The sequence below is a fragment of the Mustela nigripes genome, chromosome 16 (assembly GCF_022355385.1).
Source record: "Mustela nigripes isolate SB6536 chromosome 16, MUSNIG.SB6536, whole genome shotgun sequence".
Lineage (NCBI taxonomy): Eukaryota > Metazoa > Chordata > Mammalia > Carnivora > Mustelidae > Mustela > Mustela nigripes.
Window position 1 is genome coordinate 48,771,750 of NC_081572.1, and position 26,412 is coordinate 48,798,161.

Genomic DNA, 26,412 nt, shown 5'->3' on the forward strand with positions numbered 1-26,412 from the left:
AGAAAACCATCAAACCGGAATCCTATATCCAGAAAAAATATCCTTCAGAAATGAAAGCAAAATCTCAGATGAGTTCCTCAAAAAATTAAAAACAGAACTATCCTACAATCCAGAAATTGTATACCCAAATTAGAAAACCTCTGATCCAAAGGGATACATGAATCCCTAGTTTACTGCAGCATTATTTACAACAACCAAACTACAGAAGCAGCCCAAATGTTTATTAACAGACAAAGGGATCAAGAAATATGATCTATGGGCGCCTGGGTGGCTCAGTGGGTTAAGCTGCTGCCTTCGGCTCAGGTCATGATCTCAGGGTCCTGGGATCGAGTCCCGCATCAGGCTCTCTGCTCAGCAGGGAGCCTGCTTCCCTCTCTCTCTCTCTCTCTGCCTGCCTCTCTGTCTACTGTGATCTCTCTCTGTCAAATAAATAAATAAAATCTTAAAAAAAAAAAAAAGAAATATGATCTATATCTACAATGGAATATTACTCAGCCATAATAAAGAATGAAATCTTGCCATGTGTAGCAACAAGGATAGAGCTAAAGAGTATTAAGCTAAGTGGGATAAGTCAGTCAGAGAAAAGCAAATACCACATGATCTCACTCATATGTGAAATTTAAGAAATGATGAAAGACGATATGTTTTCCTCTAAGATAAGGAACTAGGCAATGATGTCCACTCTCAGAACTACAATGCCAGAATTTCTAGTTATAGTGCAATAAGGCAGAAAAGGAAGTAAAAGGCATGTAGATCAGAAAGAAAAAAATAAAATGTTTACAGATGACATAATTTTCTATGTAGAAAAACAAGGAATCTGTTTTTTAAAATTCCTAGAACTAGTAAGTGAGTTCAACAAGGGTGCAGAATATAATAACAGTATACAAAAATCAACTGTATTTCTACATACTAGCAGTGAATATGTGGACACCAAAATTAAAAATATAATACCATTCACAATCACTTAAAGAAAATGAATACCAGGGTGGCACAGTTGGTTGAGCATCTGCCTTTGACTCAGGTCATGAGCCCAGGGTCCTGGGATTGAACCCCAAGTCAGGTTCCCAGTTCAGCAGGAAGTCTGCTTCTCCCTCTCCTGTGCATGCTCGCTGTCTCTCTCTCAAATAAATAAAGTCTTAAAAATAAGAAGGAATATTTAAATCTAGCAAGGCATGTACAAGACTTGCATTCTAAAAAGAATAAAACAAACAAACAAAAAACTGCAGATGAAAGAAACCAATGAAGATGATGAAAGAAACCAAAGAAGATCTTTTAAAAAAAAAAAAAAAAAGGAAAGACATATGTTCATAGACTGGAAGATTATAAGATGAAAAATCTCCCCAAATCGATATATAGAATTAATGCAATTACTAATCAAAAGCTCAGTAAGACTTGTAGATATAGACAAGATAACTCTAAATGGAAAGTCAAAGGAATGAAAATAGTTTAAAAATTTTAAAAAATAGAGGGAGGAATTCACCTACTCAATTACATGATTACATATCCACAGTACTCAACATTGTGTGATATTAGTGGAAGGTGAGATACATAGATCAATAGAATAGAACAGAGGGATGCCTGGGTGGCTCAGTTGGTGAAGCGTTCGACTCCTGATTTCAGCTCAGGTCATGATCTCGGGGTTGTGAGAAAGAGCGCCACGTCAGGGTTGTGCTGGGTGTGAAGCCTGCTTAAGATTCTCTCTCCCCCTCTGCCCCTCCTCCCGCTCTTCCTCTCTTAAAAAAAAAAAAAAAAAAAGAGAGAGAGAGAGAAGAGAATAGAGAACCCAGACACAGACCTACACAAATATGTCTAATTTAATTTTGGGAAAAGGTGCTAAAGCAATTCAATGGAGGAGAGACAGCCTTTTGACAAATGGTGCTGAAGCCACTGGACATCCACAGGTAAAAAAATAAAGCTCAATCTTATACAAAAGCAACTAAAAATGAAACAAAAACTGACAAATCGAACTTCACTGAAATTAAAAACTTTTGCTGTCCAAAGATCCTACCTACCTGGAGGGTAAAAAGGTAAGTCCTTTGTTGGGCATGTGGTTTGCAAATATTTTTATCCCACTCGCTCAACAAAGGACTAGGATCCAATACAGTATAATAAGCCCTCTCGAAACTCAACAGCTAAAAAAAAAAAAAAAAAAAAAAAATCTGTTTAGAACCATGAGCAATATAAACTTATTAGAATGGCTAAAATTAAAAGTGGTGACAATAACAAATGCTACCAAGACTGTGAAGAAAGTCTATCACTCACATAGTCCCTGAAAGAATGTGAAATGGTACAGCTACTCTAAAAAAGCTTAGTGGTTTCTTTATAAACTAAGCATGCAATTACCATAATATCCAGGAACTGCAAACCTGGGTACTTATTCCAGAAAAACAAAAGTCCGCATTCACACATAAACTGTACATTTCTGAATGGTTACGGCAGCTTTATTTATAATAGCCCCAAACTAGAAACCCATATGTCCTCCATGGGTGAGTGGTTAAAGAAACTGGTACATGACCCCACGGAATACTAGTCAGCAATAAAAAGGAACAAACTTGATGCACACAATCTGGGCGAATTTCCAGAGAACTATAAGTAAAAAAAGCCAAATCTGAGAGGCTGCATGTTCCATTCACATAAAATTCTTGAAATGTGTAATCTACAGAAATGGAGAACAGATTCATGGCTGCCAGGGGTTAAGAGGCAGTAGTGGTGGGAGGGCAGGAGGCATGGTGTGAAGGGAACCGGAAGGATGGAAACACCTTGCATCTTGACTGTATCAGTGTCAATTTCCTGATTCTGACACCACACTATAATTTTACAAGGTGCTACCCCTGAGGGAATGTGGGTCAAGTATACATGGGATAGCTCTGTAATTTCTCATAACTGCACAGAAAACTACAATTATCTCAAAATAAAAAGTTTAATAAAAACAAAAAACAAAAAACCTGTTAGTTGCTGAATACCACGTCCACCCTCATACAGGCATTTGGCACTGGAAAAGGACCCTCCAGAGCCCCAGACCGTAGGAACTCCAGCTGTGAAGACTTCTGTGGTCCACAAGGGTCTTCCCCAGGCCAGGCTGGCCCTCTGTGGCCCTCAACTGTGCTGAATGAGCTCCACCAGCCTTTGAACAGCTTCTCCTGGAGGTCACACACACCCACATGTGTGTACTCTGTTGGGCCTGTTGACTCAACCATGGTGAGGTCCTTCTGCCCCTTTCCCTCTTGCTACCCTCCAGGCAGGTCTGGGCCGCATCAGGGAGAGCCCAACTGCCTCAGTTCAGGCCAAGTGGGCAGGCCACAAGCAGGGAAAGATGCCATCGTCCCAGCCAGCTTTACACAGCATTGCCAAGCTGCCACACTGATGCTTCCCGGAAACACACAGGCCTCTGGACGCCACCGTCCGATCACAATCAGCTCCAAGGCAGCCAGAACATTACATGCTCAGCTCTCAGCAACATGTGGCCTGTGTGAGGCTCAAAGAGCAGGGAAGTCAGTGAAGGATTTCTAACAGGGGTTAACCTCGCTTTTCCCATCCTCAGATTCAGCCACCATGAGTGTACAAGGCGCCAAGAAAGGCAGTCAGATACATTGCACACTATGGCACTAAAGGGTGAGTACCCAAAACGACCGATGCAAAAATGTGGGCCCCACCCTGATAACATCCCGTCATCCTAAAGGCCCTCTATGGGAAGTAAGGGGACACCAGACCCCTACACAGGCCCCCTCAAAATCCCACATCCCCTTCCAGGACAGGAACTGACCCAAAGCCAACTGCTAACTGAGAACCTACTGTGGCTCTGCTGCCATTAATCCAGACACTGCCACCTCCCCCTTCTCTGAACTGCTCTGTTATACTTACACCTCCCAGGGGGAAGAAAAATATTCCAGGCTTCTGCGCTAAAGCACAAGCAATTCTCTGTGCAGAGGGCTCTTTGCCCCATCCTGCCCACTCTCCGAAGTTCCATATCTCCCAACCCAGGCGATCCACGTTCTTTCCTTCTCACAACACCTCAGCTTGCTGCGGACAGGAATCTCGCCTCCACCCAGCACAGCGCCCTGTACAAAGTCAGGCTGCAGTCACTGAAACAAACATCCACAGGAGTCAGCAGGCACGTTTCCAGGTCACCACCCCACAGCCGAGACTGCTCCCAACCTGTTCTCTCAGTATGGCCGGTAAGACCTTCCCAGCTGGCACCTCGGTGGGCCCAGACCACACTTCCAGCCTCCACACAGAGCTCCCAGGTTGCTAATCGGTACTGGTCGGCACCTAGCACTGGGGGACAACCAGCAGGCTGAGGAGCGGGCAAACAGGCTGGACTTCAAGTGTCCCTCTCCCTTCTCTGAATCTGACCCCGTCATGCGACATGTGCCACACTGGCCAAGACACAGGCACAAGTGCTGTGGGAAACCTGGCACCCTCTAAGAACAGCAATGTGGCCGTATGTGGGGACAACCATGGCATTCCCATGCTCCTGCCCCCAGGAACCCCACAGCCAGAAATTAAGCCAAAAGAAATAACACAGAGAAGCAAAAAGCTCCCCTCATGATTGAATGTCCAACAAGCAAATGGGTAAATGAATGCTTGATGATCAACTCAGGAAAATATTACACAGCTATTAATTACAAATATCTATGAGGAATTCAAGAAACCCTTGAGACTGTGTGCCCATGGGAGGCCATCAGGCCAGTGCTTCCTGCACAGAGGCAGGTGGCACATTAAATCTGGAGATGTTCATTGGAATTTCCCCAGTTGCTGCTGCAAAGATGGAATCACTTGAGGGACCAGAGATAAAAATGTGATGTGCACACAGTCCCTCCTCAAGGAGTTCTTACTTTAGGAAAGGAGACTAGACATGGGAACAAGCATCCAGGGTAGGATGTAAAAATGGGGCCTATTATAAAAGGCATCCTAAGGACAGAGAAAGATTGGGAGTCAATGAGCAAACAGCTATCGTGTTGACTGCTGTGATGAGCAAGTCTTGGGGTTTGTTTGCTTTTCCCATTTTTTGAAAAGTTATGCTACATATAATACTTATCAGATACTACTTTTCAAAGGGAGGAGAAGATGTTTGCCTGACTATGCATGCCTCTAATATCGTACTAACAGAATACCTTCCAAAAGATGGCAGGGGTGGAATGTGAGGGCTTGATTGCTCCTGGCGGAACAAGAAGTAGATGAAGTCAGGGAATCCCTGTACTCTACGCTCCACCAATGGAATGACCTAACAGCTCTAGATAATTAGTGTAAAGACTGTGGCCTGGGAACCAGAAGACCCAAGTTCAAGTCCTAGTTCCATGACTTGGTTGCTGTGTGGCCCAGGGCAAGACATTACCTCTGTGAATCTCAAGTTTCATTACCTACAATAATAGAAAAATACACATAACTTTTCCATACCATTTTTTAAACAATTACATCAGACATAAACACGTACTGGGTCACTGAACAATCAAGGGCCCAGGGTCAGGGATATACATCCCAGCACCCACATAGGGCTGTGCACACATCTGGTGCTCAGACCAAACTAGTAGGTAGCGTGTGGGGACCAGCAGTGCTCAGGGGAGTGAGCCCCACAGTGGAGGTAGTAAATGCAGGTCCCCAAAGAGTATGATGGGTAGGACTACAGAGTATTTGAGACCAGTCCAGGACTGCAGGGCTCCCGACTCAGCATAGGGGCATAGTGTGCAAAGCCCACATAGGATCCCTCATGCCAGATAAAAGTCCTTCAAGAAGAAAAGTCCCACAGTCCTAAAGGATCTATACATGTGGGGGTCAGTATCCCAGCTTTGGGGAAATTCCTGGGGAAAAGATTTCTCTGGGCCAAAGGTCAGGTACAGGGACCAACACTCAAGCATGAGCTGGAGGGCAAATGGCCCTTGGTAGAGGATTCATTAAAAGATCTACAGGCAGGGGCACCTGGGTGGCTCAGTGGGTTAAAGCCTCTGCCTTGGGCTCAGGTCATGATCCCAGGGTTCTGGGATCAAGCCCCTCGTCAGGCTCTCTGCTCAGCGGGGAGCCTGCTTCCTCCTTTCTCTCTGCCTGCTTCTCTGCCTACTTGTGATCTCTGTCTGTCAAATAAATAAATAAAATCTTTAAAAAAGAAAAAAAAGATCTACAGGCAGAATGCGTGTAAATTACAGCCAATATACCTACAGTTTTGAAGTTGCTTCCTTGCCCCCTTCTTCCTCCCTAAAAGTTTCTGTGGCAACACTTCCACATTCATAGCAAACAGACTGTTTAATATTTTCTACCTTTCAGTTCTAACAGGAGAAATGATGCCTGGGCAGCAGCCGTCTGGCCATCTTTATAAGCTTATAAATCATGGAAGAATTCAAGGTCGCCAGTCTTTTCCGAGACATTCAGAGGAAGTCAGTAAAAGGAGAAGTGAGCACATGTGAAAGTGAGTCTCAGGCCTTAACCTTGCCAAGACCTTACTGTGTCCTAGGTGCCCACCTGCCTCACCTACACTCAGGGAATTAGCACACAACTCTGACCATGCCTACTAGGGCCAATGCCCTCAGGCAAGGTGGAGCATCTTTTCAGAACAATCCGCCAGGGCCAACCACCATCAGTGAGGGTACTGGCCATCACTGTCGACTCCCTGAGATGTCACACACACACTTGTTCTCCCACAAGGCCGTGTGGAGTAAACCATGCTGGGACTCCTCAAGGCCTGGAGAATATCGTGATGGTGCTTTACATCCAGTTCTGGACACAAACTACATTCCTCAATACAGCCACCATACGCCAGCATGAGCATCTGCCTGGCATCTGCCTCTGAATGTCAGCAGAGAACCATCAGCCATCACCAAGATACTCACAACTGTGAGTGAGTACAGCCAGTCTATCTCTGTGATTCAACGTGATCAGAACCTAGGGCCCTGGCCAGGGTGAAAACCTGGCCTTCTAAGTGAGAAAGGCTGCTGTAAAAATATCCATTTGTTTCTTCTCTTCATCACATCTGTCCTGCTTTCCACTGTCCTGAGAGCTAACATCACAGCTTATGTGGCTGGTCACTGCTCCACGCCTTTCATGTACTCTCGGATCTTCACAACAAACCTATGAGGTATATGCCATCAACACCTCCATCTGACATTCAAGGACACCAAAATGACCTGTCTAAGCAGGCTGTGAAACTTGACCACCTGGCCCCATAGCTGACCTGTAACCGTTCCACGCTGCTCTGCATCGGTGAGCTGCTTCCAAAAGTAAAGGCTGGAGCCATCTGAATAGGAAGCATGTTCTCCTGGAGGGTCTAGTCCTGACCTGCGCATCACACAGGGTCTCCCCAGACACCCCTGCAGCCGAGGTCTAGGGCCTGGGTGTGCATGGCACCTGTGAGGAGTTCATCACTATGGGACGAACCAACCACAAACCACTTTCCACAGAGCCACCCACACAGCGTAGCCAGGCACCATGGATTTTTAAGGTGTTCCGGAAGCTGATGGAAAATGCAGGGCTCTTCTCTGGAAGGAGGAAGTCTTTCTTACCTGTGCAAACGTAAGGGTGAGCACAGGCTTCCACCCTTACATTTGAAGTGGGCCTGCCCACCCCAGACAAAGGAGAGTAACCCTGTAATTAACCATTCAAACAGGGATACTTTGGGGAAAGAGTTGGGACCCTATTAATTACCAAGACAAGTGACCCTGCAGGAGAAATGCAGCTTTCCAACCTTTGGTGCTAAAGGTCACATGGCAGAACCATCAATGCAAAGATAAGAAAGCCACTGGAAATACCCACAATGAGACAAAGGCACAAAGAGTGGAACGAAGGGAAAGGAACTTGGCACCAGGGGCGGAGACAGGAGGTCTGGGAGAGACTTCCTGTGAGAAGTGAGCAAAGGACTAACTTCAGAAACTGAAGTCAGGGACATGAGAGCCGGCGGAACTAAGCCAGCATCTGGCATGTGCAGCCATTCAAGCTGCCTTCCAGAGGTAAGACTGCAGAGCCGTACACACAGTGTCACCCCATCTGGCAGTGTCATGGAAGCAAGGGCTTGAGGAGGAGAGCGCAAATCCCAAGAATTCCACAAGGCATGATCAGGGCCCACACCTCCAGAGCTAGCCAGAGGCCCCAAACCTCTAGATAATCTGCAGATGGTCCCACCCTTCGGCCAAATCAGAAGCAGCACAGGGTGGAGACAAAGACAATAAATAAATATTTGATGAAACAATGACCTGAGCTCTACAAAGTTTATCGGATGGCCTACTTGGTTTCAGCAGAGAATGCTTCCGTGCTGAGGCCACATACTTGCCCAGACTGCATAGAAGGGTGCATGAGAGGGTGAGGCCAACAGCAGATCCGTGCAGTGTGCTCAGGGGGACCTGGGAGTGCCAGGACAGGGCAGAACAGAGATGGAATCTGTGCTACCAGCCACGCGTGGATAGCAAATGTCAAGCAGAAAAAGACACAAAGATGGGAAATGAACATGTCAAAGATAAGTAAGATGTGAATTATGAGCACAAACGAAGAATAAGGTGGAGTAATCTGTCTGGGGTGTTTCTATAATAGCTTTACTAAGGTATAAAACACATGCCATACAACTCCCCCATTTAAAAGTGAGTACAATTCAATGGTTTGTAGTGCATCCACCACCACAATGAATTCTAGAACCCTCCAACTCTTGTCACCCCCCCCCCAGAAGAAACCCTGTAATCTTTAGCTGTCATTCCCTAAACCCTCCATTCCCTACCCCCATGCCCACCCCAGTCCCTGGAAACCACTAATCTACTTTCTGTATCTATGTATTTGCCTATTCTAGGCATTTCATATGAATGCAGTCAAATGATGAGTGACCTTTCATGACTGCTCTCTTTCTTTAGTATGATGCTTTCAAGATTTAGCCACACTGTAGTATGTCTTTTTTCTTTTTTTAAGATTTTTAAAAATTTATTTATTTATTTGACAGACAGAGATCACAAGTAGGCAGGGAGGCAGGAGGAGGAAGCAGGCTCCCTACTGAGCAGGGAGCCCAACATGGGGCTCGATCCCAGGACCTTGGGATCATGACCTGAGCCGAAGGCAGAGGCTTTAACCCAGGCGCCCGTATGTGTGTGTCTTTTATTCCTTTTTATGGCCAAGTAATATTCCATTTATGAACAGACCACATTTTGTTTATCTACTCATCTGCTGTTGGACACTGGAGTCATTTCTACCTTTTCGTGGCTGTGAACATTTGGTGAGTTTTTCAACCTTTTTAAAGAAAGAGCAAAGAGGTAAACACCACTTATCAATGTAAAGTCTGGACAATGAACTCTTCAAAAGCCACACACACAAAAAAAGGGAAACCGGTTGAAGGAGGTGTTGTAAGGGGGTTCCCGAGAGGCTCCCAGTAAGGACATTCGGGGGCAGGCAGCACTAGTTACACAGACCAAATCTCAAGCTGAAAACATCTCAAAGGAAACAGACATAGGCCTTTTCATAAAGCCTTTCCACACGGATGAGGAAAGAAAGGAGTATGTGAAAAATATTTTCTTTAACACATGCCATAAAAAATAAAGTCATAACAAAGACTGTGGTATACCTAAAAGAAGATCTGAGTAACTCCCTGATTTAACACTAAAGACATCAAAATACCTGTACAGTCACTGAACTGAAGGGGCAGGACCTGGTTGAGGAGCACTGTAGTCTTAAAAAGAAGAGGTAATCTTCCTGATGAAAACTTTGAGGGTTGATCCAAATTTCTTCTTAAAAATAAAATGTAGTGAAGGGTGCCTGGATGGCTCAGTTGGCTAGCATCTGACTTTGACTCAGGTCATTATCTCAGGGTTCTGGAATGGAGCCCCACATTGGGCTCCCCACTCAGCAGGAGTCTGCTTCTCCCTCTCCCTCTGCCCCATTTCTGCTCATGCTCTGTCTCAAATAATAAAATATTTATAAATGAATGAATAAATAAATAAATAAAATCTGAACAATCCCAGTTGTGTCACACAGACCTCTGGAGCCTCCAAGATTCCTCTGGATCCCCTCCCCACCCTCTAAGGACACAAGGCCCAACCATCAACTCTGAAATCAAGGAACCCAAACCTCCCTCTCCACCCTGACTTCTGACCCAAGCCCCAGCCCTGCATCTCCAGGGAAAGAGGGAGTGTCACCTGGGCACTGCTATGCTTCCTTCCAACTCACATGTCCAAAGCTCCTGGTCAGGAATGGGGATGGGGCCCTGAATTACTGAGCACCGCTAAGTGAACAGATGAAAGATCAGGAGTATCTTGCCTTCTGGCCACAAAGCTAGTCAGTGACAGAGTGCTAAGGAGACCTGCTGCTAGACCGTCTGTTAGTCCTTGGCTGCCCCTCACTCCCGAATCAGAACCCAGCCCTGTTGCTAGTCTAGTTTCCAAGCTAAAACATTCCAGGCACCTCTGGCCCATCACTACCAGGAGCTACAGACTGCGGTGGTGGAATGTAAGGGCAAAGCGACCTCCTTCTCTAAGCCTCAGATGCCTGTCTGTGCACTCAGAATATAACCTACCCATACTCTTTACCTTGAGTCCTGACCACATGCTGTGTATCTGCATTTCATTTATTCTTTGGAGACCCAACCCTTGGCGGCAGGACATAAGGGTGAGCCAGTCCTGGAGTGTGCCTGCTGCTATAGAGAGCAGGCACTTGTCCCCAGTGGTCCCCTTATCAAAGGGCAGAAGCCCTTTGCACGTCTGACACCTCACTCCAAGAGGGCTGCCTCTGGCCCCCGCCCGGATTCCGCACCTGCATCAGCTCCATCATGACAGGAGTCCTCCCTGCCTCTCCTATCATGGCCTTCCAGCAAATGGTCCAACTTGAACTAGACCAATGATTTTCAAAGTACAGCCCTTGGGACCCTTTTGGGGGTTCACGAGCCAAAACTACTTTATGCAGTCTTCATTTCCATTCCACACTCTCATGCTCTCCCTAGTGTAGAGCAGGATTTGCTAGAAGGTATGTGACATGACATCACAATGAGTGCAGAAGACAGCAGAATCCCTCTGTCTTTCATGATGACAGATGTTATGGAGATTTTCAAAAAGGTAAAATAGTATGGCTCTTCTTAGCAGATTTATTTTTGTTCTGGAAAAATCATTTTCCAGAATATACCTGTTATTTATGTGAACATGTAATAGGTTTCTTTTATTTTTAAATAGATTAATAAATTTCTTTTTTTTAAATTTATTATTTGACAGACAGAGATCACAAGTAGGCAGAGAGGCAGGCAGAGAGAGAGAGGAGAAAGCAGGCTCCCCGCTGAGCAGAGAGCCTGATGCAGGGCTCGATCCCAGGACCCTGGGATCATGACCTGAGCCAAAGGCAGAGGCTTAACCTACTGAGCCACCCAGGTGTCCCAGATTAATAAATTTCTAAACATTTCTCAGTTTTAATTTCTAACACAACAAACACTACAAATGTAACCCATATAAACAAAAGCCCGTTGAGGGCCTCAATAATCAAGAGCATAAAGGAGTCCCCAAAACAAAAAGTTTGAGAACCACTGACCTAGCCAATCATCCCAGCACCACCTCTGCAAATTGTCAGGTCAGTGACTGGCCCGTCCTGCCCACACACCCCAGCTTCCCTCAGAACTCTGCTCATGCTGTCACTCTGGCTCTCCATCAGCCCAAACACAAAGGAGCCTTCAGGTCCATCTCCAAATCTCTACTCAGACTCCTCTCTCCTCCACAGCACTACCTTAAAAGGCTGCCTATCCCCCACCAGACTTACCACAGTGGCTGTACTACATACAGCACATCTGGAAATGGAATGACTCCCGCATGCACCAGGTAGGGAACCCTTCCTCAGGGTGAGGCAAAGCTCTGCTGAGGAGGGGAGGCCTGGAGAGGGGGCTGGGTTCCACACATGCAACACCCACTATGGGTCCCTGGAGGCCGGCCACTGAGGGAGGCTGAAACACGGGGACGATCAAGCACCTAGAGTGTTCCTTAGGAACCCAGTACGTAGACTGTACACAGATGTGACTTCCGTTCTTTTGCACACATCAAATATTTCATTCTATTAAAAAATATTCACATGGGGGTCAGGGTAAATCAGTGATATTCAACCCATGAAGACAAAGGGAGCTGGTGCTTCAGGGGCCACGGCAGAGTGTTGGGTGGGGCGGAGCTTGGGGGGGGGGGGGCAGTGTCTCACAGGTGGCACCATCCTCTCCTCCCATCCCTCAACATATGTGAGTTCCATGTTCTGTTTCAAGGAGCTCTGTGCTCTACTCCTAAAAAGATAAAGTTTGAAAACTGGTATCAGAGTAGTGAACAGGCCAGATCATCTTTTTTCCCTCTAAGTGACCCCAACATCTTTTAGAGGCCCAACAGCTGCAGCTCCCCATGCATCACACCACTGGAGCACCCCAGCGTCTCCCTACATTGTGTGGCTTTTGACTCCTATGCTCCCTCAGCCCCCCTCCCACCAATACGAAAGCCCTCCACTTAGCTCCTTCCTGGCAGCTCCACTCATCTTCCGGTTAGACAGAAACAAGGGATTGAAGCTCAAAGTGGCTCAGCCACCCCTGTGCCCGGGCATAGCGCCTCTACCGCCACCTCAAAGCTGCACACTATGCTTATAAGCCTGAGGGTTGCCCGTAGCCCAGTTCTCCACCCTGGAGTCCTACAAATGAGGAGCTCAGGTCTGGGCACCGCCATGGCTTGATGTGCTGATTTGAAACACGGCTCACTAACAGAACAACCACTGGACCTGGATATTCCACTTCTAGGTCTCTACCCAGAACTCAAAGTAAATGTTCAAATAAAATGTGTATGTGAACGTTCATAGCAGCACTATTCACAACAGCCAAAATGTGGAAATAGCATCCAACTGCAGATGAACAGATAATGTAAATGTGCTATGCCATAGACTGGAATATTATTCAGCCATTAAAACAACCAACGAGGTACTAATCCATGCTACCACTGGATGAACTCTGAAAACACACTAAAGAAGCCAGACTAAATGCTACATATTCTAGCTCCATTTTAATGAAACTTCCAGCATAGATAAAGCTGTAAGAACAGGAAAGCAAACTGGTAGTTGCTGAGGACTGGGAGTAGGGAGTCACAGCCCAATAGTTATGGGTATTCCTTCAGGATGATAAAATGTCTTTTTTTTTTTTAAAGATTTTATTTATTTATTTCACAGACAGAGATCACAAGTAGGCAGAGAGGCAGGCAGAGAGAGAGAGAAAGGAGGAAGCAGGCTCCCTGCTAAGCAGAGAGCCCGATGCAGGGCTCGATCCCAGGACTCTGGGATCATGACCTGAGCCGAAGGCAGAGGCTTTAACCCACTAAGCCACCCAGGCACCCCAATGAAATGTCTTAAACTATAGACCGGTCATGTTTGCACAACACTACAAATGTGATGAATGCAATGGAATTACACACTCTAAAATGGTTAATTTCATGTTCTGTGAATTTCACCTTAAAAAAAAAAAAAAAAAAGGCCACAAAACCCCCAAACCAAACCCACACGCAGAGCTCCCTAGATCCCAGGCACAGAGAGGGTGAGGGCACACAGCTGATGGCCTGCTCTCCATCCTCCCCCGCACACTTCCCTGCTCAGCCGCCCATGCACCCCCCCTGTGCACACACCACACACGCCCTGCAAGCCCAAACTATGCACAGGGCTCCTCCCGGGGCTGCAACAGCTGGAGGAAGAGGGCGAAAGTGACATTTTAAAAAAGTCTCTTCCCTGTTTGGTCTTGACAAGGAGCCCATGGCCGCGGGATTTTTGGAACATGACGCCATTCGTGGCAAAGGGAGGAATGCTAGAGAATGCGTGGGGACACATTTCTGGGGCTTCGCAGGAAAGCTTTGTAGGAAAAAGTCTCACCCTCTCCCTCAAAAAGCAGTGCCTCCCATTAAGAAACAGGTAGGATGGGAAGGTGCCATGGGAAGGAAAAAAGAGACAGGAAAGCTTCAGTTCAGTTCAGGCCTCGTCCTCTCGCTCCACCCTTCCCAGCACAAACTCACCCTTCCCGCAGGACAGCCCCTGGCTCCTGGACAAGAGGGCCACACACAGCCAGAAATCTAATGTTCGGGAGGCCCACCTGCCACACTCAGGACAGGACGCAAAAGAGTGGGAGGAGGAGAACTTGTGTCAGACTGGGTTTGCATCCAGCTCTTCCACTTACAGTACTGCCCTTGGGCAAGCTACAGTGCCACTTCACAGCTCAGGTTTCTTATCTCTCCACCTCATAAGGCCACTGTGAATGTAAATGAGTTAACAGCAGCAATTACTGCTAGCTACAAATGCCACCGCCCGCCACAATAAACAATCCCTGAGTACACCTCAATGGCTCCTTCACCTTCGATTTAAGAATAGGAAAACCTCCACATCACAGGAGGCTGCATGACCACCCTAGCTGGTCCAGATCCCCCGAAAAGGACCCTTAAGCTCACAGGCAGTGGGTTTCGAGGCAGGAAACGGGGACAAAGAGTCAGCAGGCTGTTAGCGGAGATGGCATCTGCCTGTTTCAAGAGCTGTCTGCAGGCTTTAGCTAGGAACCACTTCTACCTGTTTAGACCCTAGACAACGGTCTCCTTGGCGAAAGGCTCCCCTCCCTGGAAGCATGTGGGACCTGTAAAGCCTGGGGATAAGCGGGGAGACTGGAAGGAGGAACCTGCTGGCTGAGGTGAATGAATCAACTCTTGGGGGACCAAAGGGTCAGGACGTGCCCCAGCCACATCCCCCACCCACCTGCCCATCAGTTTGGGACAAGACCTGTGCTGCCCTCTACCCTCCAGCTGTTTCACCAGGCCCAGGGCACCAGGACTTTGGTTCCCAGACAACTGTTGCAGGGACGAGCAGGACAGTGCCTTCTCTTAATCCTCTCCTACTTTACTGATGACAACTCAGACACTTCCGTGCAAAGTGACTTCTGGAATCAGGATCTGCCACTGCCATTCACAGGACCTGCACTAGGTACTTCTTGGAGCTTGGCAGGGGCTCAGAGGTGGCTGCTGTGCCGACCACTGCCCTCTGGAGCAGCCCACGGCCTCTAAGGGTAAGTCATAGGCTAATGGCATCTGGCCTCTTCACTTCAGATCCTCTTCAAATTCTTAAAACCAGTTTCATCTTATTTTTTTAAAAACCCAAACACAAAAAAATAGTTCAATCTTTATACTTAAACATGTTCTGAAAGTCAAACCGACCATGGCCTTTCTGATCCCAAGGGGCTAAGGTGAGGAAGTTGCTAGGGCGGGGCCAAGCAGCTCAGCAGGAGAGGAGGCAGCCTGGGCTTTTGTTCTGTGGGTGTGGAGGTAGACAAGAAATGGAGCTAGGGGCTCAGCTGTCCCACAGAACCAGGGAGGGGGCGCCCTATGTTGGGGAAAACGAACCCCAATTCCTGAGCGCCCCCCAGGTGGCCCACCATTTACAGATCCGGCACCCGCCATTCCTGCACCATCTTCGCCACCATCACAGGCACCCACGACACGGGCATTTTATAGTCCCCAGTTTCCAGAAGAGGGACACAGACGCTGAAACTCTTAAATGACCTGCTCCATCAGCATAAAAACAGAGCCAGGATGTGAACCCAAATCCGAGCTGAAAGCCCCCGGTGTCGACCATTCCATTCCCTTACATGAGCACATGAAGTGAAAAGTGGGACTGTGTCAGATTTCTAGGTCAGAGCAGGTCCCCAAGTGGAAGACAAATGAACGCCCCAATCCCACTGAGTCCTGAGGCTCCCCACACCCCAGGTCACTCACCAACCCCAGAGCAGAGAAGCTCTGGATGTGGCACCTGGAGACCCAAGAGATGTGGACTCTTTCTCTGGTTCAACTGGGACTCCCAGAAGTTGCTCCCCCGTCCTTTGGCCCCTTTAGCTACTGGCCAGGACCGTTCGGAGGTAAGACACTGTCAGAAGGGGTGCCATACAGCCTCCCTGGTCCGTCTGATAAAAGCAGTGCTTTAGGACCTACAGAGATCAAGGACACAATTACTTCCTGATTCTGAATTCCTTAGGGGAAAAGCAGTGCTTCCTGTTTAGGGCTGTGCCAAAGGTGTGGTCACTGCCAAAGGCCAGTAGTCTGTTGAGGGACATGGGGCCCCTAAGGCTGAGAAGATTTTAGATTTTAGGGCCTACATGATGACCTGTGAAATGTCCTGCCCCACTACCATCCCCACATATACCCCCATGCACCCCTGCTACTAAGGAATCCATTCTCAGGGCAAGGCCCTGTTTCTGATAGCAAAGGTTAACACTTTCAATTTATCAGACACAGGGAGGTCAAAGAGAACTTTGGAAAAACCCGCATTGGCCTTCCTGTGACCGAGGCAGGTCACTGAACTGGGTCTCAGCGGCTCCATCTGTTAATTGAGGACAACCCCTCACCTGCTTAATTACTGGGAGGGGTATCACCCAGCCCTGCAGGCCCCTCCTCCCAGGGCTAGGAAGCAGACGTCCATTACACAGCTTTGATTTTGTTTGCAATAGCCCAGCCTCCTACAGTAACAGTACTAGGTGAACAAGTCCCAGCTGCCTTTCCAAGAGGAGGGAAGACAGACTTCCGGTCTCACAAAGGCCGGCACGGAACGGTGTGGAACTAGGTTCTAGTCCCAGCCCCACCGCTGGGCAGATCAGTGACCTCGGACAGGCAGTCCCAGCTCCCTGAACCTCCACCACCCCTTACTACAGGGCCCATGCTGCCACCAGCCCTCCCCAGCTGCCAAGAGCAGAACGAGACAGATCACGGCACACAGCACGTGACGCAGCACAATGGAGGCTCCGGAGGATTCGACGCGCCCATCTGCTCACTCTTGCTGCAAGCTGCCCCAGAGATGGGGCAGGCCACCACCCAGCACAGGGTGCAGACGCCACGCTGAGCATGAGGGCAGAAAGGCGCTGGAAGGGTTACAGGCTCCAGGCAAAAAAGCAGGCTGTGGTTTCATGTGAACTAGGATGACCCTGATGGAGAAAACCAGCAAGTGGTTTGGAAGATTCCGGTTCCAGTCTCCAGAGACAAAATGCCAGCGAATCAACCCACTGGCTCTCTTGCCCCCAAAGGAAGTGATAATATAAAGGGAGCGGTGGGGCTGGGCACTCAGGGCTTCCATGCCAGGGCAGCCGGGAAATCATCCTCGGATCGTCTCACAGAACTCTACACTGCTAAAACTGGAGGAACCACAAAGTCTCAGGCAGGTTTCAAACCTGTCCCCCTGGCCTTCAGAGATGACTGGGAGTCCCATGGGCAGAAAGCAGAGGTGGCTGAGAGGCCAAGTTCCAGGCTCCAACCTCATGTTACCCAGAACGGTGTCACTTTTTCAGTTTCAGACATGGCATTTCGACATTCTTCAAGGGAAGGCTAAATGATTTAGTTCAAGTCTGAAAACTACTGACCTGGTCCAATTGTGGCATTTCAAATGGGAAAGGGAGGCCCAGAGTGTGAATAGCCAAGCATAAAGGAAAAGCCGGTTTTCTCAGGTTAAATGCTTCTAAATTAGCAGCCAGGGCTCTTCACTGGCTCTTGTGCCTCCTTCCCCCCCAGTCTGAGGATGTTGGCAGTAGGATGCTACCTCTTTCTCGTCTCTTTTCCCTGGTTGCAAGGCTCTCTTCTTTCTTTCAAGACTAAATGGCAGCTTGGGAACAATTTAAAGATAAACATTCCCAGTCAAATTTCTTTATTTCGGCTAAACAGCATCAGGGTTCTAGTAATCAGGAAACAGCCCAAACAAAGGCTATTCCCCACACAACAGGCCATCAGCGCGCTTCCTGGAATATTAATTACCACAAAGGGGGTTTAGTAACCTCCACAGGCCTAGCCAGCACCTTCCATCCATTCCATTAGTAGACCACTCCCTGTAAACAGAATGGGGGCACCAGCTTTATAGGTGGAAAACCAAGACTCAGAGAACATAAGTGACCTTCCTGGGTCACCCTACATGTCTGTGCCAAGAATAGAACATAGGTCTTCGATTGTAGTCCTTCTGTGTGGCAAAGGAAAAAGAACTCGGAAAGAAAGGTCAAGTAGCAGGCTAGAACACAGGGAAAAAAAGCAGCTCGAATACAGCTGCAAAACACTCCCAAACACAAAGGGCTGTGTCAGAATGCAGTCACTGCAGCCAGCAACGTGCCTGGAGGGGGCACGCCAGCCTGCCCCCCCAAGCTCTCACTGGCTCCCTCCAGGACAGGCTCTGCCCGCACCCTCCTTCCTCCTCCTTCTAGAAGGGGAGTGGGGATCAGAGCTGCAGAGCCCTCAAGTGCCACTAAAAGGAGTCCGCAAGATGTGACGTTCAAAGAAAGAAGTCCCAAAAGTTGGCAAGAGACACCAAGCAGAGGACACAAACAGGAATAACAGCAGGAGAGAACCATTCCGGGAATCCTCAGAACACAGGCTGTCTGCACGACACCCCCAAGAGGGAGGAAAAACCCTCAAGCACAGCCTTTCCACTCAGCACTCCCCCCACGAGGGTCTCAAAGGCCCCTCGGTGGGCCAGGCTGCTGCAGCTGGAGCAACCCTGTCCCACACGGTGGGTCCTGAGCTCCCAGAGAGTGGCCAGACAGCCTGAAACGAAAGGTGCCGTAAAGGTAAAAGAGTAACTTCTTTACATGTTGAAATGGTATTTTGGATATGTGAGGTTGAACAAGATATAATTAAAACTTATTTCATCTATTTCTTTTTACTTTTCTAATGTAGCAAGTAGGTAATTTTTAATTACATATGTGGGTCACGTTATAGTCCTACTGTACAGGGCTGGTCTAACACATAGGCCAAATCTAGCCCCAGGATTTTTTTTTTTAAGGTCCTAAAAGCAAGGACAGTTTTTATGTTTCTACATGATTATGTAAGTACCTTCACGAACTCCTGGATTTTGGCCTACAAACCCTAAAGCTTTTACGATCTGGCCCTTTAAGAAAGAACTGGTCAATCCCCTGGTCTAGACTGTAAAAACAATCAGATATTCACTCTAATGGCACCAGGAGCAGAGGGCAGTTTTGGGATGCGTACGTGTGTGAGTGATTCTTGCACACTCATTTTTAAAAATTGAGGTAGGAGTCCCATGGCATAAAATTAACCATTTTAAAGTGAACAAGTCAATGATGGTTAGTACATTCACAGTGTTACACAACTAGCTTCTCTACCTAGTTTTTAGACATCTCATCACCCCCTCAAAGAAAACCCCGATCTCATTTGCAGGAACTTCTCCCGTACCCCTAAAAACCCTGGTAATCACTAATCTGCCTTCCATTTCCATGGCTCTACCTATTCTGGACATTTCACATAAATGCAACCGTACAATGCGTCATCTCCGTGCCTGATTCTTTCACTTAACACGTGTCTGAGGTTCCGTCATATTGTAGGATGGTCGGTACTTCATTCCTCTTTTTCTAAGTGAGTATTCTGTGATAGGGATATACCACAGTCTGTTTATTCATTCATCCACTGATGGCTATTTGGGTTGCTGCTACCTTTTGGCTATTATGAATAGTACTATTACAAACATGCACAAATATGCTTGTTTGAATACTTGTTCCCAATTATTTTGGATATACATTAGGAGTGGAATTACTGGGTCATATGGTAATTCTTTTGAAGAAATGCCAAACTGTTTTCCACAGTGGCTGCACCATTTTCCATTCCCATGAGCAATGTGTGAGGGTTCTAATTTCTCCACATCCACATCAACACTTACGACCTTCCCTTTTTTAAAACAACCCTTCTAGAGGGTGTGAAGTAAATAACTCACCCTCATCTTTATCTGCACTTCCCTAATGACAAATGATACTGACCATCTTTTCCTGTGCTTGTTGGCCGTTTGTAAGGTCTGGGATTTCTGACATAGCCCCTGCCAAACCATCCACCAATGTGCACATAAATTATAAATCTCAAAGGGGTGGGCATGAAATCTGCCCACTGCTTATGGGATAAATGTCAAGTGAAGTAAAGAACTTCCACGCCCTAGACCTTCTAAGAGGGTCACAGGGAAAGTAAAGGGAAAGTCGATGAAATGATTCACAGAAACCAAGTCCTGACCCACCCACCTCTGTGCCTGGGACTCTCACCCCAAGACTCCAAGCAGCCCTAGCAGTGGAGAGCCGCACAGCGAGGGGCACAATTAGACCGAGAGGTCTGAGAGGAGATGCAGGAAGACTAGAAGGGCCCTGCAGAAACCAAGACCAAACTCCTCATTCTTCAGATGGGAAAATCAAGGCCTGAGGAGAGAGAACAACCCAGCCAAGATCCCACAACAGAATAGCAGTAGAAGGAACTAGAACTTAAGTTCAGATGCAGTGACTCCTTCCACAAAAGACATATCTAAAGTCCTATAAGTTGGCAGGAGGAGGACGTATCACGGGAGCAATTCCCACCACGAACCGCAGAAACCCACACTGGAGATGGGATGAGGACCTGGGAGCCAAAAACCCTGGGCTCCAGACCTGCTCCCACTGACTGCCAACCCCTGATTCACCTCCCTTCCCCATCTGCTCCCCCTCATTTCACTCTATGTGGCCTCCTGAGTGACTGACTACACTGACTCCCATGACTTCAGAATTCCTACCGCGCCCACACCCCTCACCTAGCTCTAACCACCTGCTTGCCTGAGCCAGTGATTCCACCTAAGGACCAAACTAAACCTCCAACTCCACGGGGTCAAAGTCACTGTATTAATTTTGTCTCCTCCCCACTCCATAAACCTACTCCTTATCTGTTATTCTCAGTCTTTGCTGAAGGTACCCAGGTCTCCTCAATCCCCACCTCCAAGCAACCACCAATACCCTGTCCTTAGTGTCTCATGACTCCTTCCATCCTGGCCGACAGTGACCTGGAGAAGACCTTTACTATCATTTACCTGGACTATCTTACAGCTTCTAGTTTTATGCCAAAATTATTTTTCTAAGACAAAACTCTGATGCGTTAGAAAGTTAAGCATAAAAAGAACTACAAGGGAATTACAAGAGTGAGGGAATAGTTTATAATCTTGAAAAAAACACCTTCATAAGCTTTAGATTAAAACTACAAACTAAAAAAGAAACATGGAAATTTAACTGCATTCTTTTTTAAAACTACCATATGAAAAAGAAATGACCATACATAACATTAGAATGGACACCGTGGGAGAAACTATGCACAATATAGGACAGGTTCAGATTGAGATCTAGAGCAGGGGTCAGCAAACTGGAGCATACAGGCCGAACCCTACCAGCTGCCTGTCTCTGTAACTCTGTAAATACGGTTTTCTCAAAAACAGCTACACTCATAAGTTTGCGTATTGTCTAAAGTGGCTTTGCACGATGGCTTTTACGCTACAATGGCAAAGTTGTGTAGCTGCCACAAAGATCATATGGCCCACATGGCTGAAATATTTACTATCTGGCCTTTTAGGGAGAAAGTTGGTGGACGCCTGACCTAGAGTGTAGACGGAAAGCTCCTACAGACCAGCTGGAGTCAGGGCGGGGGCGAAAGAAATTAACCCAACAGAAAAACAGGCACACAGTATGAATGGGCAGTCCACACAAGAAACAAAACATATACCATAAATATTGTAAAAAGAGGCTTAGCCTCATTGGTAATTAGGAAAATTATTAAAGAATTAAATCATCTGATAATATCCAATCCTGGCAATGCTATGACACAGCCTTTTTTGGAAGGCAATTTAGTGATATCTGTAAAAAAAAATTCAATGTGCTTAATGTTAACCCAGCCATTCTATTTTTAACTATCTGCCCCCAGAGAAATACTTGCATTTGTGCACGCACACACTCACCCAAAAGCATTTAGAAAACTGTTCGCTGAAGCATTCGCTGTTTGTAACAGCAGTACCCAGAAGTAACCTTGCTGTCCATCAATAAGGGAATGGTTAAATGGTACATCCCCGATGGCACTATTTGGAATACGTATATGTCGCACCATGAAAAGAGCTGTAAGACATATCATTAAGCAGGAAAAAAATATGCTGCAGAGCAAATACAAATATAGTTTGGGTTAAGTAAAGGTTTTAACTGTGTATTCGAGTCCATACGCATGTAGAGAAATACACAGGACTGAAGGATACACGCCTTAAAGAGGGGGTGGCCTCAATGATTGCTGATCTATCTTCCAGCCTTGAAGGGCTAAAATAAGCTCAGGGCAGGGAGGGGTAGCAGGAAGCAGGGCCTTGGGGGAGAGTGATGGGAACCAATTGGCTGAGGTTTTCTAATGGAGCCAGAGGATGAAGAGTAAGGCTGGGGGAGGCCGGATGCAGAGAGCAGCAGCTAAAGCTGTTGGCAACAGCCCTGAGTCTCCCTCCTTCTCTTTTCAAGAGCAGTTTCTTCCTGAAAGATCCCAGGAGGTAGAGGGCTGGCCTAATCTCTCCCAGCACAAATAACCCCACTCATTATTTCAGAAACTACCATCCCAGTTGTGCCCTGAAGGACTCAAGCCTGTTTAAAATCCACAATTCAAATGTGAATAAAGTTGAAGAGTAAAGTGCTTTAAATCTGCAACACTCTCTTGATCCAATTAATAATCAACAGATTTTTTTAAAGAAAATTTAACAGATCCGACTCAAATATGGAGATGCCATTTGTTTATCTAAGCCTAAGAATCAGAAAACGGTTCTTATGAGGTGTAAATATCCAATCTACCAATTTTAGCAGTTGCCTGGAATAACCAGGAAACTCAGAACAACGCTTGCCAAGCCCATAAACTTCGTATATCCAAGTTTACCATTCTGTGGGTGATTTTGTTTGTTAAATTGTAAGAGAAAGTTTAATAAGATACCAGTCCTTGCTTTTCAAAGGGTGAGAGAGGTAAACCAGAAAAGGAAAAGAAACTATATAAAGGGAAAGCAACTTACTCAAGGTCACACAGCTGAAAGTGACAGTGAAGACAAAAGACCTCCTGACTCCTGGTCCAAGGCCCTCATCACCACATAAACTGCCCCCCACCCCAAGGCATCCAGTTGAACAGAGAGAGTGTCCCTGAAAAGCCCAACCCAGAACACTTTAAGTTCTACTCTTCCCAAACTGACCTGGTCCTTCATCCCAAAAATCTGTGACTGTAGCCTCAAGTGTTCAGTTAAGCTTTTGGTTTTAGATGAAAGGAGTTTTTTTTCTTGGGTGTTGGGATTCTGATCTCAGGGAAAGACACCATGTCTCGTGCCATAACCCCTGCCCTGCCAACCTACTCTGGTCTGCCATGTAAACAATTCAAATCCTGTACTTAAGTAGCATTAAAAACAGCGGGGCCTACAGTTCAAAGCAATGTTTTCCATCTAAGGGGTTCTTCTGCAAAAGGAGTGGCCACAACTAGGTCACACTGGAAGGGAGCTCCCCTGGTCTCATGGCGTGGGGTGGGGGGGCAACCACGCTCTGAAGAAGACTGAGACTGGGGGAGAGGAAAAGAGGGGCCACAGACACATCCCAAGTGGTGGTAGACAAGGCTTGTTCAGGAAATCCAAGGAATCAGCATAGCCCAAGGGCCTGCAAGTGTTCCAGATAATCCTTGGGATCCTGAGGATTCTCTGGAATACTGGGGGCTCAGGGAGCAACCAGTACAGAGGTTCCCAAAGGGCAGTGGGGACTGCAGTCCAACTTCTTAGGGAGCTGTTAACAATACAAATTCCTTCATCTCCTGTATCACTCCAGGAATGGGGCCCCAGGACTCTGTATTTTTAGCCTGTGACTCTGATGCAGGTTTGGGAGCCACTAAACTAGTCCAAAGCGCTCATATGACAGATAAGGCCAGGAGAAGTGAACACACTTTCCCAAAGGCCCGCAGGTCTCCTTATTCCTTACCAAGCGACCAGAGAGCTGGGAGAAAGGGTGGGGAGAACAGCCCCCATCTCTCCCAGCAACAAAAAGGCCTCCAGGTTAAGTTCAAGAGCAAGACCCTCCTCCCCCCACTTCAGGACCATTCCCCTCTCCCATCACTGACAGTGACAATGATTTGGAAAAGGCCCGCCGGGTCTGTCCAGAGGGAAGCCCACAGTCCACCCAGACAATCCTGCTCCCTTGGCCATTCTGGGTGGACAAGTCTAAGTCGGGTCCTAAAACGGACTCTATGGGGGGATACTGCGAAGCAGCAAGCAATCCCCAAGCGCTTTGTTCCTCCTAAGAAAAACCAGGCATTTTTGAGTCACCCAAAAAGCATGAATCACACGGTAGGGCTATGGGAACGGGAAAGGATGTTATTTTTCGGCATACTTGAGGATTTTCCCTTTGTCCCGGCTCTATCAATACACTTCCCGCTCCCCCCCCCCCATCTCCATCCTCACTACCCTCCCCAGGACTCACGTACATTTTTTCTGCTCCGTTTTTATTTTCCCTGGGAGCCTTCAGAGGCACCCCCACCCCCGCCCGCCTCGGGAACTGGATAACGTCCGCTCTCCTCTCCACAGCAGGACGGTGGTCTCACGGGCGTCAGAACTGGGGGGACGCGGCCAGCGCCCCGGGAGAGGCACTCTTGCCCTACTCGGACGACGGCTTGCAACACCTAGCGGGGCGACTGCGCGCCGGGAAACTTCCAGCCCGAGGGGGCCGCCGGGGGTCGGGGGCCGCCCGGCCCGGGACCCGGGTCTCCACCTCCCGATCGGCCCCAGGACCCCCGCCCGCTCACCTGCGTCAAGTCCTCGTCGTTGAGGAGATGCGATTCGCGGGGCTTAAAGCAGTTCTGACATTTGCTCTTGTTGAAGATGTTGGCCTGGAATTTCCTGCACGGGTTCTCCTTGGCCGCCGACATGGTCGGCGCGGCAGCGCCACAGGCCCGGCGGCCCGGCCCGGCCCGGCGCGCGCTCCGCGGCGGACGGCGGCTGGCGGGCGGGCGGCGGCACCATGCACGGCGGGCCCGGGGCGGGCTCAAGCCGGGCTCAGCGCGGACGCCGCGGCATGCCCCCGCCGGCCGGCCGCCTCACAGCCGGGCCGCGGACGCAGGCCCGGCCGCGGCCGGAGCGCGCCCCCGGCGGTCAGGGCGGCCTCACGGACGCCGGGATGCGGGCCGGGCCTCTCCTCGCACGACGGAGCGGCGCTGCACGGCGCGCCGGGGCACCTCGGCGCCGAGCCCCGCGCCCGGGCCCTCACACAGCGCGCGTTCCCCGCCGCCCGCCAGCACAGCCGCCGACCGGCCGCCGCGGGCCCATGGACGCGGCCTCCCGGGCCCGCTGCCTCCCCGCGCTCCGACCCGGTTCTCAGGCGCCGGGTCGCTGCCGGTCCCCGGGGTCCGTCCGCGCCGCCACCGCTGCCCTCGGCGCCCAGCGGCCGCAGCAAATGGTAGCGGAGCGCCTCGCGCACTCCCGGGGCGGGGCGGGGCGGGCGGGCGCGCGGGCGGGCAGGCGGGCGGGGGAGGAGGGAGCGATAGGGGCAGCGCGCAGGGCGGGGCCGCGCCCTCCGCGCGATCGGCAGCCCTGCCGGCCAATGGAAGGGGCGCGCTCCGGCTAACAAAGGAAACCTTTGACCAATGGAAATCGGGGGCGGGGACAAAGGGCAGCCGGGCGCAAGGTAACTTGTGTAGGCGAAAGAAGGTGGGGGCGCCGGGATGGGACATTCAGGTTTGGTGGACTGGCGCCGAAGCTGGCTGGGTCCTGACAGCTGCAGGGGCTGGGGCGGGGGCCCGTGAGGGAGGGGGCGGAGCCGACCTGCAGGCTGGCTCTACAAACCTCTGGCTCCCAACCTTGCCTTCCCGCGCATTGTCCCGACACCCGAGCCCAGCTCTGAGCGGATTCACTTAGCACCTACTGTGTGCCAGCCCCCCCCCCCTCAGCCTCCGCGAGGCAGTGGTCATAGCATTATTAATAGGGACTAGATACTGTTCCGAGAGCTTGATATTCATCAGCTCGTTAAAGTTTCACAGCCTCTCCATCATCATCCTCATTTTACATATGAGGAAACTGAGGCTCAGAAAAGTTAAGAAATAAGAGGTAGAGTTTCAAGGGATGACTAAGAGATGTCAGCCTTGAAGAGCTGTCACTTCTATTATGGGAGATTAGTGAAGGCTGACTTAATGCCAGGTACTGAGCTAGGCATTCTTTCCCCCATTATGTGTTTGAGGAAATGAAGGCTCACACTCCTGAAGTAATTTGTGCAGGAGGGGCCGAAATGTCAATCCAGTCCTCTGCCGTCCAGTCTCGTGGTCAAAAAACCGCCTGGAGAAGACTGTAAAGGACATACAGGCAGAAGATTCAGGAGCCCAGAAAGGGGAAAATGCACTTCTTGGGGAAATTAGGGGTGGCTTCAAGGAGGAGGGGAAACCTAAGCATATGATGAGAGGTTGCCACGGGCTGGAGGTGGAGATTAGAAGAAGAAGGAGCAGGATAAAGGAGGTCATAGGGATTCATGGGGCCAGATCTCCCAGGGCCTTGGATTCCAAGCTCCGGAGCGTAAATGTCACTCTGCTGGCAGCCAGGAGTAGACCACGGGAGTTTTTAAACAGTGGGGTGAGCTAACTCAGCCCTCACAGAAGAGGTGACATTGAAGCATGTGTTAACAGCAGCGACAGCAGCTGTTGCTTAGAGAAT

The 26,412-nt window shown here is 48.7% G+C and overlaps 1 protein-coding gene across 5 annotated transcripts in view; it reads right to left on the reverse strand.

The window, feature by feature from the left end:
* The window catches only part of MPRIP (myosin phosphatase Rho interacting protein), a 144,435-nt gene extending 119,737 nt beyond the window's left edge, over positions 1-24,698 (reverse strand). For 3 of the 5 annotated variants that reach the window (XM_059378788.1, XM_059378787.1, XM_059378789.1), the window contains exon 1: positions 24,519-24,698. In XM_059378788.1, coding sequence (XP_059234771.1) covers positions 24,519-24,641 — 123 coding nt within the window. In that variant the 5' untranslated portion in view covers positions 24,642-24,698. The remainder of the gene's footprint in view (positions 1-24,518) is intronic. The other 2 variants (XM_059378791.1, XM_059378792.1) reach the window with 1 other exon arrangement.
* Between the last annotated feature and the right edge of the window lie 1,714 nt (positions 24,699-26,412).